Source organism: Seriola dumerili, unplaced genomic scaffold (assembly GCF_002260705.1).
Source record: "Seriola dumerili isolate Sdu_G_001 unplaced genomic scaffold, Sdu_1.0 BDQW01000383.1, whole genome shotgun sequence".
NCBI lineage: Eukaryota > Metazoa > Chordata > Actinopteri > Carangiformes > Carangidae > Seriola > Seriola dumerili.
Window position 1 is genome coordinate 92158 of NW_019174638.1, and position 13259 is coordinate 105416.

The 13259-nt window shown below is 45.0% G+C and overlaps 1 protein-coding gene across 1 annotated transcript in view; it reads right to left on the bottom strand.

Annotated features, from left to right (window-relative positions):
• The window catches only part of paxip1 (PAX interacting protein 1), a 16328-nt gene extending 3315 nt beyond the window's left edge, over positions 1 to 13013 (bottom strand). Inside the window, exons 1-18 of the mRNA XM_022761055.1 lie at positions 12850 to 13013; positions 10824 to 10958; positions 10366 to 10409; positions 10140 to 10203; positions 9925 to 10035; positions 9669 to 9744; positions 7947 to 8465; positions 7069 to 7181; positions 6006 to 6882; positions 5089 to 5183; positions 4453 to 4548; positions 4135 to 4272; positions 3814 to 3935; positions 3024 to 3208; positions 2851 to 2894; positions 2085 to 2152; positions 1885 to 1987; positions 1567 to 1735 (exon numbers count right to left, since the gene is read on the bottom strand). Coding sequence (XP_022616776.1) covers positions 1567 to 1735; positions 1885 to 1987; positions 2085 to 2152; positions 2851 to 2894; positions 3024 to 3208; positions 3814 to 3935; positions 4135 to 4272; positions 4453 to 4548; positions 5089 to 5183; positions 6006 to 6882; positions 7069 to 7181; positions 7947 to 8465; positions 9669 to 9744; positions 9925 to 10035; positions 10140 to 10203; positions 10366 to 10409; positions 10824 to 10958; positions 12850 to 12930 — 3040 coding nt within the window. The 5' untranslated portion in view covers positions 12931 to 13013. The remainder of the gene's footprint in view (positions 1 to 1566; positions 1736 to 1884; positions 1988 to 2084; positions 2153 to 2850; positions 2895 to 3023; positions 3209 to 3813; positions 3936 to 4134; positions 4273 to 4452; positions 4549 to 5088; positions 5184 to 6005; positions 6883 to 7068; positions 7182 to 7946; positions 8466 to 9668; positions 9745 to 9924; positions 10036 to 10139; positions 10204 to 10365; positions 10410 to 10823; positions 10959 to 12849) is intronic.
• Between the last annotated feature and the right edge of the window lie 246 nt (positions 13014 to 13259).

The window sequence follows — 13259 nt, forward strand, 5'->3', positions numbered from 1 at the left end:
AGTATAGTAACGAATAACGTCAGATCTTTGTTTTTATTTTTGTTTTAGGTGTCAAGACTTTATCAAGACTGAAGCTTATTAATGAGTTTGTTTGACTTTGAAACCTTGATAAGAAAATAAAAGGTTATCATTATCATCAGCGGTATCACATTGCATCAATAATTAATAATAACAGTCTCACACGACCTAAGCCTAACTTTATTGAACAAACAACATAAACAAATAAAAGATGCTAACTGTTCTGATAGACGTGCTTCAGCCCCAGTTTTCCCTCCTTTTTTTCACCTTTTGTGTGGAAACCAAAAGTTAAAGAAAATATGAATCATATCACATGTCTGCAGACGGACTTTAAGGACCTTGTTCTGGTTTTGCTGCTCCATGATCTTCCTGTAGGACGGCTGTTTGGCCAGCAGCTTTCCTCCAGCGCTCTCGCAGGATTGGACTTCATGGTGCTGAGGGCGGGGCAGATCCCGGGGGTGAGGTAGAAGTACTTCCCCTACAAACATCCATCACAACAAAACAGTCAGTCAGTGAGCGACAGGCCTGCGTGAGCTCCAGTGAAAACCAGAGGAGAACTGAAGGGTGAAGTCCGTGTCTGACCTTGAAGAGCCGAAGAGCACCGCTGGGCTCTCTTCAGTGACTCCTCCAGACTGAAGCCAAAACAACACCTCCGCCTTCGGCATCCCTCAGAGTGTGACTCTGCTCATCTGCCAAACACACACACACACAGCAACACATTAGACTAAGTAGTGAGAAAACACATATTGGTTTATATTTCTAGGCAGTGAGGAAAAAGTCCCAGCAGGATTTCACAGGCCTTTTTTTAGGATTGTTGCAGCTAAAACACCTGATTTCACAGGCAGCTTTTTCTAAAAAGTTGAGATGTATTTAGACCGTTTTTTGTTTTTTTTTTTTGCAATGAAACTGCAGGAGAAAATAAAAATCACAATAATTTTTTTTTTCTTTTTGTATAATTCTTTAAAAATGGAAGACAACTTAGACAACTAAATCCAGGTGAGTGCAGCTGGTGAGCCAGTCTTCATGAATCTCAGAGGGAAAAAGAAGAAGAGATTCTGTCTGAATCACAGGGAGAGCTGATCTTTATAATCACCTCATCAATTTATCAATTCCCCCCCCAAACGATTTCTGCCAGTGAAACAGTTTGATCAGAGTGAACGATGGATGAAAGGATGTTTTCTGTCTTTTCATCTTTACCAACGATTTAAGGAACTCAATCAATAACTGTGACCACGTGTTTTTCTCAGCTCTCTCCATGACAGACTCTTCAGTGATGATCGGATCTTCAAGCTCTTCAAACGTAGATAAATAAACGTGATCATGTGACTGTAGATATTTTATTTCCTCTGGAGAATAAACGTAGTGGAGCGTCGTTCCAGAGGGGAAAAAAAAAAGTTTTCAGTTTATTCTAATTCTTTCCAGTAATATTATCAGTATTGAGTTATGGCCAAAAATGTGTTTGAAGTCAAGTGACCTTTGACCTTAAAACGTCAGCCTGGCGTTCTTGAAATATTGTGTTCACAAGAACATGATGTGACATATACATACCCACAAACTTCTGGCTCCTCCAGCTCTCCTCCAGCCACTCCGGGCTGACGATGTGTTTGACCACAGACATGGCGGTGAGGAACTTGACGGTGCGGGTCACTTTACTGGCCACCAGGTGAGTCACCTTCTGACTGCTGTCTGCTACCTCACCACCCAGAGCATGTAACCTCTGCAGGGGAGAAGACAGAAGACAGACGCCATCAAACACAACGTTTGAAGAGAGCCGACGGCTGATTCAGTCCCGTCCTGTTGGAATGAGGTAAGTCTGAAGCCGATGTGGATCAGAGCGGCGGCAACACGTCATCAGACTGACTTTACCTTTGTGTACTGCTGGACTTGAGGAGGCTCGAAGCCTGTGAACATGACTCGAGGAGTGGACTCTGGAGGAAGCTTCTTACTGGGGCACTGGATCTCCTCCAGTCTGCACACACACACACACACACACACAATAATATTAACTGTTGCATGGTTTGTCTGGACAGCTGATGTGTGGGTCACCTGACTGCACCTGTACTGACCTGGCCTTCTTGTTCGGAGGCTGGTTGGTGGCATCAGAGATCTTCTGCTTCTGCAGCAGCTGGAGATTCTGCACAAACACAACAGACACACAATCAGACGAGCCGCTGTCTGCTGTGTGACCCACGACCTCCAGTCCGACCGGGTCAGACAGTTCGTCTTTTATGAGTGAAGGTTTAAAGTTCTAATCTGTAACTTCTCCACATTAAAATGTCTACAAACATCTGGACCTGTGTGTATGTTGTTGACTTGTGTTCTGACATCATCACAAATGTTTCCATCAATTCTCAAACCAGAGAAATCTGTGATTTTAATCATGGTGACGTTTCATTGGTCGCCTGTCGATGACATCATATCCTCTACGATCATGTGTCAGTGTGTTTGTCTGACAGAAGCTCAACATTGACTTTTATCTAGTTTTAAGTCAGATACGCTTTTTACACCTCGGTGGTTTTCAGCTCGTTATTTGAACCAGATGATTTTAGTCGTCGGACGTCTGGATCTGAAGTTATCAGAGAAACAAGCCGAGGAAACGTTCGACAGCTCAGCTCCCAGACGTCCTGTGTCCGCCAAACTGCATTGATGAATTGCTGATTTTTAAAGGTAAAGTGTTTTATTCAGTGTTTCTCCTGGTTTTAACCCCCTGGTGTGTTTGTTGTGGAGAGGAGGAAACCTCTGAGGATCATTCAGCTGCTGGTAAAAACCTGCTGAACGTCTGGTTCATAATATCAGAGAAACAATCAGAACAAAGGTTAGCGACAAACTCACCGCCACAGCTTCAGGAGACACTTTGATCGGCGTCCTCCAGGCAGCTACAGAGAAACACAGTGACATCGTATTGTTTTTTTTTTAACCCAGATCTTTCTCTGTTTAATCATCTTGATCCTGTCACTATCTTTCTAATAGTCTTAATTAGTGATGCCACATTCAGCTGTACTTACCCAGCAGGTTCTGGACCAGCTGTGGGTTAGGCACCAGTGGTTCAGGGTGTGTGTAGATGGAGTATCTGCTGTGCTGAATCTGTCTCAGGGCTTCGAAGTTGCCCAGCAGTATGTCACACAGCCACTGGGCATTCACACAGGGGATCTTCCACTCCTTGGCCTTCTCATATTTCAGTCCGCTGGGTCTGAAAGAGACCAGCGGGAAAACCTCATCACCAACACTGATCTTTCTCCAGCACGGGTCAACGTGGGCTCGCTCAAGACCGGCGGTGCAGATCCTGATGTCTGACACACAACACACAGATCTACAGGAGAGTCTGACTGTATGTGACACACAGACAACAGAGAACCGGTCCTTGTTGTGTTGGAGACTGTAATCTGATTTTAATAGTGACTGTAGTTCGACTGTCGTCAGGCTGTAATCTGATCGTAAACGTGACTGTAGTTTGACTGTAATAGTGACTGTAATCTGACTGTAGCCTGAATGTAATATGACTGTAATCTGACTGTAATCTGACTGTAATCTGACTGTAGTCAGGCTGTAATTCTGACAGCACAGATCAAAACTGTCATGTTTGTCTCCAGCTGAATGTTGAAGTCGCCACCCGATGCTTTAATCTCTGATCTCTACCACAGGTTGAGAACGTATTGTAAATATGGATTTCATACAGTGGTACAGTTCATGGAGTATTCAACAGAAGTACTAATCACAGTAGAAAGGTGGTAGCTGGTATCTATCATTTTCTACAGGATACTCCCACAAAGATCTCCTTCAACCCCCCAGTCTTACTCTTTACAGATGAGCACTGTGTTACTGCGACACAGGTATCCAGTGTATCTGGCTCCCGCCAGGTAGGCCATCAACTTCAGGTCGTCTCTGTCGGCATCCACAAACCCTGTCACTGATATAATCTGAGAACACAGATAGCAAGGGAGAACAGGTGAGAGAACAGTCAGAGAACAGTCAGAGAACATGTCAGAGAACATGTCAGAGAACAGGTGAGAGAACATGTGAGAGAACATGTCAGAGAACAGTCAGAGAACAGGTGAGAGAACAGGTATTGATCCTGCTGCCCCACAGATTTCAGGCGGGTTCCAGACGGTGACCTACGTGCTGAGAGCAGGGCTTGGCTCCAGGAGGGAAGGCGAAGGGCAGATGTAGCGTCCGGTGAGGAGGAACCATCCTCTTCCTCTTCAGGACAGTGTTGAGCCAGTGGGCGGTTACACAGCGTTTCCCCTCTCTGAGCGCCTGGCAGAGACAACACCACACATCAACACCTGTCTCAAACATGACGTGAACCGCTCCACGGAGCAGAACAGTGACATTCAGTCTTCACACACTGTTCATCTTCTCCTGACGACGTCTGCTCTCTGAGAGTTTTCATGCTTAGATATGAAAAACAGACCGACTCACCACACGCATGCTTACCTGTACATACATGTTGCTGACTTGGCTCTCACACAGCAGGTGTGTGCAACGGCCGGTCAAGGTGGGGTCGACAGCACCTCCACACGCCTGGATGACCTGAGGGAGGAGTTCACTAAACATCAACTAATACACAACATCTGTGACCTTTGTTTGTTTTTTTAAATCATCAACAACAACATAAACTGCTGCTACAGAGTGACAGAGTGACAAGGTGACAGGGTGACTGAGTGACAGGGTGACAGAGTGACTGAGTGACAGGGTGACTGAGTGACTGAGTGACAGAGTGACTGAGTGACTGAGTGACTGAGTGACTGAGTGACTGAGTGACAGTGACTGAGTGGCTGAGTGACTGAGTGACAGCATGACAGAGTGACAGAGTGACAGAGTGACAGGGTGACAGGGTGACAGGGTGACAGAGTGACAGAGTGACAGAGTGACAGCGTGACAGGGTGACAGAGTGACAGAGTGACAGAGTGACAGCGTGACAGGGTGACAGACTGACAGGGTGACAGGGTGACAGAGTGACAGAGTGACAGAGTGAGAGTGACAGAGTGGCTGAGTGGCTGAGTGACAGAGTGACTGAGTGACTGAGTGACTGAGTGACTGAGTGACTGAGTGACTGAGTGACTGTCTTACCCTCTTCCATGTGGCCAGCAGCTGTTTGTCAGCCATCTGTTCTGGGTAGTCAGCAATAGCAAACACACAGCCGAGCAGGAAACCGTCCTGTGGGACTGAAGTTTAGAGCAGAAGAAGTTAAAGACCTTTTAACTGGACCTGAACCTGAACCTGGAGTTTTTAAATTTTAAACAGAATCTAAACTCACACCTTGTAACAGGCAGTTTTTATTGATCTAAATCTAAAGATCTTTTTCTCCGTTTCAGTTCCACCTGAGACTTTGAGACTTTTTTCTCGCCCAGTATCAGAGCTTTTCCAAATAATATGTCTGTTCAAACTTCAAAGTATTTTTATTGTATAATGGTGAAACTGACACAAGTGGAGCGCTAATCGGCTTCGAGAGCTGATGGCGATTATCTCAAAATACCAAAGATTGGCTGATTGATCAGTCGACCACTAAACTTAACGCAACCGTATCTATGTGACTTTAAATGCCAGTATTATCGATCTGCTGTCGTCATTAACCTGGATGTACACAAGTCAACACAGTATGTAGTATGGATGTAGTCCAATCACATGGCTCTAATACACATCTCAAATATAAAGTAAGAATTGTAGTTTCACCTCTCTCCTTCTGTCCATAGACATGCTCACTCGCTCGCTTTTAGTTCCCTCTCTCTCCCTGTCTCTCTATCTCTCTGAGGAGCTGGTTAAATGAACTTCAGACATCTGAATGATGAAATTCATTTCCATCCCTGATAAAGACAAGAAATAAATCCTAAACTCGACAGAGCTTTTGTTCTTCCACCAGTTCCAAATGTAAATACGAACACAGTGATCGTGGTCAGTCCAGCACACTGGTCCAGACTCACAGTACTGTTTCACTGTGGACCAGTGTGTTAGACCAGTAGAACACAGTGCAGCCTGGTTGTACTCACTTTCTTGTCCCAGTTCGTGTCCAAACAGCTGGGAGACGTGAGGAGGCTGCTGCAGCTGAGGCTGCAGCGTGGTGGTCTGCTGCTGCAGGACCTGCTGGTTCTGATGCTGCAGAGTCTGCTGCTGCTGCTGATTCTGCAGGTGCTGCTGCTGCTGCTGCATCTGCTGCATGTGCTGCTGTTGTAGGAAATGCTGCTGCTGCTGCTGCTGCTGTTGCTGCTGCTGCTGCTGCTGCTGCTGTAGATGCTGTTGGTGTAACTGCTGTTGATTCTGCTGTTGCTGCTGTTGCTGTAACATCTGCATACGTTGCTGCTGCTGGAACTGTTGGAGCTGTTGTTGCAGAGCTTGTTGCTGCTGCAGCTGCTGTAAACCAGGCCGCAGGAGCTGCTGCGGCCGCAGCTGCTGCTGGGAGAACGCATGCTGCTGCTGCTGCTGCTGTTGCTGCTGTTGTTGTTGCTGCTGCTGCTGCGAAAACATCTGTTGGTGCATTTGCTGCTGTTGTTGCAGGAACTGTTGCTGCTGTTGGGGCAACTGTGGGAACCCTTGTTGCTGCGCAACCTGAGGCTGCTGCTGTTGTTGATGTTGTTGCTGTTGTTGTTGCTGTTGGTGATGTAGCTGCATCATCTGATGCTGCTGCTGGAGGTGCATCATGGGATGCTGCGGTTGCTGTGGTGGCTGTTGATGCTGCTGCTGCTGGGCAGCCTGGTGCGACTGTTGCTGTTGCAGTAACTGTTGCTGCTGCTCTGCTGTGAGGGGCTGGCCGGCCAGTTTGGACTGACTGAACAGAAGAGGGTTGGTGCTGTTGGGGGTCTGAGCGTGGCTCTGATTAGGCTGCTGCTCCAGTGGCTTTGTCTGATTGGCTGTCAGATTCTGGATGATCTGCAACAGAGGACAAAGAAAAAGAAGTTAGAGAAAATACTGGCATAAACGATGTGAGTGTTTTCATGCTGGTCATCACTCATCCATATTCAGTTCCATCAGAATGATATCAGTGTTGACACGTGGCTCTTGTTGCCTCAGCGACAGCAGACACGGAGAACCTGTTCTAAAACAAGGATTTCTTACGTGTGCTACGTTGGCAGGTCGATTAGCTGGCTGCATGTCAGAGTTGTTAGTGATGTTGCGGAGGGTTCTCGCAGCTGGACTCCACCCAGGGATTCCCTCTGGAACTGACAGACCTAAAACAGAAAGAGGTGAAACCTTCAGCAGCAGGATTCTGGGTTAGAAACAAGGAGCACAACAAAAACTAACATTTATCCATTTAGAAAAGTAGGCTCACATAAAAATAAAAAGTTGCGCCTTCTTTCTAAAGAATCTCAACCTGCAGAGGAACTTCTGTGTCGCAATCTTTGGTAACACATTTGGTAAAACATTGTGTAAACTCAATCCAACTGAACCGTCCGGACACAGTCGCTCACAAACATAAATTCATGCTGTAAGCAGAGAGACGTTACCAGGGAATTTATACGATTTATTATTTCATTATTATTTCTGCTTAATACTTTAACCAGCAGGAGTATTAATACATAAGTCCATCAACTTATCTCCAACTTACAGCCATGATCCACTTTTTAGAAGCTACAGATGATCTGACTCTTTCTGCCTGGAGTCCCAGACACGCTGTGAGTCTGACCGCTGCTTAGACTCAAACAGCCAATCAGAATACGACATGAAATAATGACAAACACAGTTGCCGACATGACGCTGGTAGCACCATTTTCAGTTGCTAATGCTAACGTTAGCTATGTAGCAATAGCAAAACTTACACATAGCTCCTTTAAATGAAGTTTAATCAAAAACTAGCTTGTTTTTTTGCTTGTATTTGGTGGATGGACGACATTTCCACTTCAATGCTACAACATCACACAATGTGAAGCTCCACAAGCCTGGGAGCACCTGACAGGTCAGTATTACCACGCAGGATGTAGTCCTGACATACTGACCCTGCTGTGTGCTGTGACTAATGGCGGCAGCAGCAGAGCGAGCCTCTGCAGGTATGGCTCCTCCGCTGCCAGGTACAGGAGGCACAGTGGCACACAGGTTGATGAGCCCACTGCCTGTAGATGACACAGGGTCTTTGCTGCCGGGCGGCCCGCCTCGCCGTCTGGCTGTGCCGGTCGGAATAGGCGGTGTCGGCGTGACAACTTCAGCTGGCGTCCAGTTGAGGTTGGTACCCTCCTTCTCTGTGGACGAGTCATCATCGGAGTCATCGAACATGCGCTCGCTGCGGCGCTCCGGTTTCTTGGGCGATGTCGGAGACACAGAATTCAGTTTTTTGGGTCCTGGTCGTCTGCGGGGGCTGGACTCCTCGCCTGACGAGCCGCCGCTGGACATCCGGGATCTGTAGCTTCCATCTGATTGGGAGTGCTGGTCATATGACTCTGCTTCGCTCTCCTCCTCTTCCTCAGGCTCCACGTACGTTAGTCTGGGGTGATAGAGCGCCTCATCCTTCTTGCTTTTGTCTGGAAAAGAGGAAACGAATCAGTCGTTTTGTATCCACTGATGGATTTGTGTGATCGGAGAGATGAGTTTTTGTTGGAAACACATATTATATATTATTGTAGTTTCACGCCTTTAAAATAAAGGATGTTGCGTAACACCTTACATTCAACCATTTACATAATTTATACCTAATTCATCTGTCAACCATAAAGGTAGAGGGTCACTACACAGAGCAGTGATGGTGTCCAACATTATTTTTCAGCTGACGCATTTATCAGTTGACCATTTATTATAAGTGCTATAGAGCTACACTGATTAATCAATTAATCAATTAGTCGACAACAAATATTCTGTGTGAGGATTTTCTCTGACATGTTTGACAGTAAACTGCTTATATTTCAGGTTTGGTCTGTTTGTCTGTGAACCGAACATGGAACAGAATTATTCATTAGTTTATGACATTGGACAGACCAGACAATTCATTGATTAATTGAGATAGTAATTGGTAGATTAATAGTAGCTCTACTATGGAATAGTGATGTCACGATACCAGACATCACGGTGTGAAAATATTCATTAAAAACTGTGTTGTACTGTGACGGACTGAACCTTGACGACTGTAGCTGCTTACGTTGACGTTGTGAGCTGTCTGTATGTCAGCCTAAACAAGCTAACGTTAGCCTCTGTGAACGTTGTTTGTGTGGAGCGTTGTTACAGGATGTCAGCTGTCATAATTCACAAACAGTAACAGTAACATTTCAGGACGTGAACATGACGACATGTTGCCGATATAACGTGAAACTCACTCAGCCTGAACAGTTGTACAGACATGATGTCTGTCTCTGAGCTGCTTCCTCCTGTGACACCGTTTACATACAACGACCTGTTGCTGCACCACATGTTGTTGTTATTGTTTACTGTGCCTGTCTTCTTCTTCTCTCCTGAGTTTGATGTCAGACTAGAACGGCTGTAGTGTTATTATACTGCTCTCATCAGTCCTGTTAGACTCACGTCTTCAGTACCTACAACATCTACAGAACCTCCAGTACCTACGGTCCTGCAGAAAAACAAGTACAGTCACGTTTTGGTATCAACTTGGTACCAAAGTCTCGGTTCTCATGAGATCCCTCCTACAGACACACATCTACAAAACTCAGTGAGAGCACCATGTAATCAGTATAATCTGGGACCTGAATATAAACTACATCAGACTGGAACATTACCTTTAACAGAGTCTGTGATCCAGTCCAGGGTGACGATCTTGATGCCAGGGTGTTTCAGGGCACACTCAAACTTGGCCTGGAGGGAAAAATACAACAAAAACACACATTGTATAATCAGATGAATCCGTTCAGATGAACATAACATTTCATTTCATTTATTTCATCTACAAAATCTGTTTTTCTACATCAGCACTGACGGTGAAGATCGATAATTCTGACTGAATTAGTGCCGATCACCTTCAGGTCACACACTCACCCCCTTTGGTTCCTTCACCACTAAGTGGGTGACCTTCTTGTTGAGGTTAAGCTGACATTCTCCTCCATAAAAGGTAACGTAAGCCCACAGGGCATTGAGATCATCTGGAAGCTACACACACACACGCACACACAGAAAAAAATACAGGAGAATCAAAACTGGATGTTGCTCTTCAAATCTGAAGATATGTAAACTTACACACTGTACACACTTACCCTGGGAAGACAAGCTGTCACACCAAAGAAAATCTGTCCTGATTCTGGGGAGAATCCAGTGACTCTGTGTTCAGGGTTAAAGTAACACACTGTAATAATGTAAAGCTGCTTTTATTCTTGTATATTTACAAACATTTGAGTCCATTAATTCTCTGGAAAACCATCTCTGATATTGCAATCCCTAAACATGAATAATCACTTGTATTGTTGTTTTGTTGAAGGATACGGTAGCAGGTCTCCACAGCGGACTGAGAGGATCACCCAGGACGGCTGGAAAACATAAAGGGAGCGAAAAGTTAAATCTTTCTCATTCACTGTTTGACTGAGGTCAAAAAACAAAACCGTTACCTCCCACAAGCTGTGAATAACCATCAGCACATTTCTGTTAATGTGCATTCAATTATTTTTTTGACATTTTGGGAAATGTGCTTTTTTTGTTATCCAGCTGTTTCCAGTCTTTGTGCTAAGCTACGCTAACTAGCTGCTGGGTGTAGCTTTATTTTACCTGACAGACATGGGAGCTGCTGGTTTAAACCCCACCCACCAAATGAAAACATACAGCCGTAGGAGACATGATAATGATTAAAAAATTTCAAAATTTCAAAATAGAATTTCAAAAAATAATAAAAATGCCCATTGAGGGACACACAGCCTGACACAGCTTAAATCTGGCATGACTCTTACCTTGACAACGGGCAGGTCAAAAACTTCTCTGGACTCGCCCACCTCAGGGTTGTCCCCATCCTCTGCGATGATGTGGGTGGCCAGGGCATTGTAGGACACCTCCTTCCCTTTTCCCGCTTTCAGCAGCTGCACCACCTGGAGCATCAGCAGACCATTCAGTCAGACTCTACTTCAGTCCAGACTGTCTTCCCACAACACCAGACTCAACACTGGTAAAGGGTCAATGCAATTCTATGGCTATGAAATTCAGGGGTTCAATATCTTGCCCATGGACACTTTGGCATGCCAAAGATCATATAATAGAAAGTTAACAGATAGTAGCAAAACACAAATGTTCTAAACATACTCTAACCTCTTCTAGGAGCTGATGGCAGTTCAACACCCTAACATTCAACTTCTACTAGATATTAGGTATATTATTTGAAGAAAATAAGTCATGAGGTGATGGAAAGAACATGATAATTTCAGCAGGTTTTAAAATGAGGAAGCAGGGTTTTCCTCTGAACGTCAGTTTGAGGAGTTGTTTTCAAAGTTCTGTATCAAAGAGAAAAGTAGAGCTGAATTTCAAAACTAACTTCAACACAGCAAAGATACTCGTGTTCTTCTGTATGCAAGTTAGCGTACGTTCAGGTCGATGCGTCCTCCATCATGTCAACGAGACATCTGTGCAAGCAACACCTGAACAAGCAAACAAGTGGAACCTGGCTCAACCCCGCCTCCTTTAAAGCAACTACCTGCTTGGCTGATCGAACAATGCATTTGCAGAAGGTCTTCCAGTTACATGAAGCAAACAAATCAATAAATCACTGTCACACATTACCGACAGCATCTTTCTTGTGTGATGATGTAGTAAGTAGTTACATGTCTATTACTCACATTCAAATCTTTAGAGGCTGTTGAATGAATGGATTTCAAAGACTGCAGGGGTTCAACAAAGTGTCTGTCACAGCTCAGTGTTCAGTTCAGTGCTCTCTAAACCCTGATGTTTATCTTCTTTGTCCTGCATGTAGCAGCTGCTTTGTCACAGACCCTCTGCCTCAGGCTTCACACATCCTCATATTGTTCTTACTGAAGACATCTATTTGTTAGCGAGGGCCTTGTTTATGTCTTAGATCTGATCCAGTCAGTGTTCTGACTGGGGCAAGGGCAAAAAGAAGGGCAGTGAGAGTGTTTTTCAGCAGCCAGTCAGGTATGAAAACTTTACACAAACAGAACAGGATATGATCCATTAACATCTGGAACTTATCTCCAAAAGCAGCTTGACATTTCTGATGAAAAGTACTTTACTGATTGTTTTCATACTCTTCTTTCTATTGAGCAATAACATGACAAGCTGCCGTATCACCTGACAACGATGTTGTGTCCCACCAATTGTTAGTAAGAAGTTACAGTACTAAGTTGTAGATGAACGGATTCATGTGTTTCTGTATGAAACATGCAAAAATATCTCAAACAGGGACTTGGGGTCACTATTTGGCAGGAAGTCCAGCTCTGTGCCACAGGTCGCCAATACAGACGACCGAAACAGCGGTCACACATGCGCAGTACGCGGCGCACTATGCAGCAGGATGCTAACAGTGACAGGTTGCTGCAGACAGAGTCTGATCGGTTATATATTTACATTTACATGTTTCACCCCGCGTCACATCAGCGCAGAGGTCATTGACAGAGGTGGTACCCAGAGTTAGGAAAAAACGAGCTAACAAACACCAGTTTTAGCACTAGCTTAGCGAGATAAGCCGCAGCCTGTAAGCTTCCAGCTAAATATCTGTGCTAATGCTAAAGTACAGTGCTAAGCAGCTTCTGTACAAAATATTTACAGTCCACGAGTATCACAAACACAAACCTGTACAAGACACAAGGCAGGGACGCTGTTAAACTTTAGTGTCAACTCACTGTTTCTGGTCTAGTCAGCCACATACTTAGCTAGTTAGCTTGTCTTGCAGCACCTCATTCACATTGAATGGTGCTAGCTAGTCGGTATGCTACATACTTAGCTACAAGAAGCTAACGTCCAGAGGCTCACCTTTTGGTCAATGTCCCCCACCACGTAGAATTTGACATCTTTGAAAAGTTCCTCTGAAACAGCATTTTCCTCCTGAGACATGACTGTCCATGAACGTCCCAGGCTTCAGACCGAGGCTGAGAGAGGGAAACGTCGGTGCAGCCGCTGCTTTGGAGCGAACCGAACCCCGGACACACAGTAGCGCCAAACCGCTGAGCGCGCCTTGGACCTCGGCATTCTCTCACACTGCGCGGGGGGAGTCTATTTGTCGATTACTATTGCCTATTCATTTACTTAGGTTTTTAGTGATCTAATGCGTTCTATCGTCTAATGTGGCTCTATATAAAGAGGATTTATCCAGATTACTACTAAAACAGACTTACAGGGACGGGAATGTATAAATATATTTTTATTTGGGACATGTAATCCCC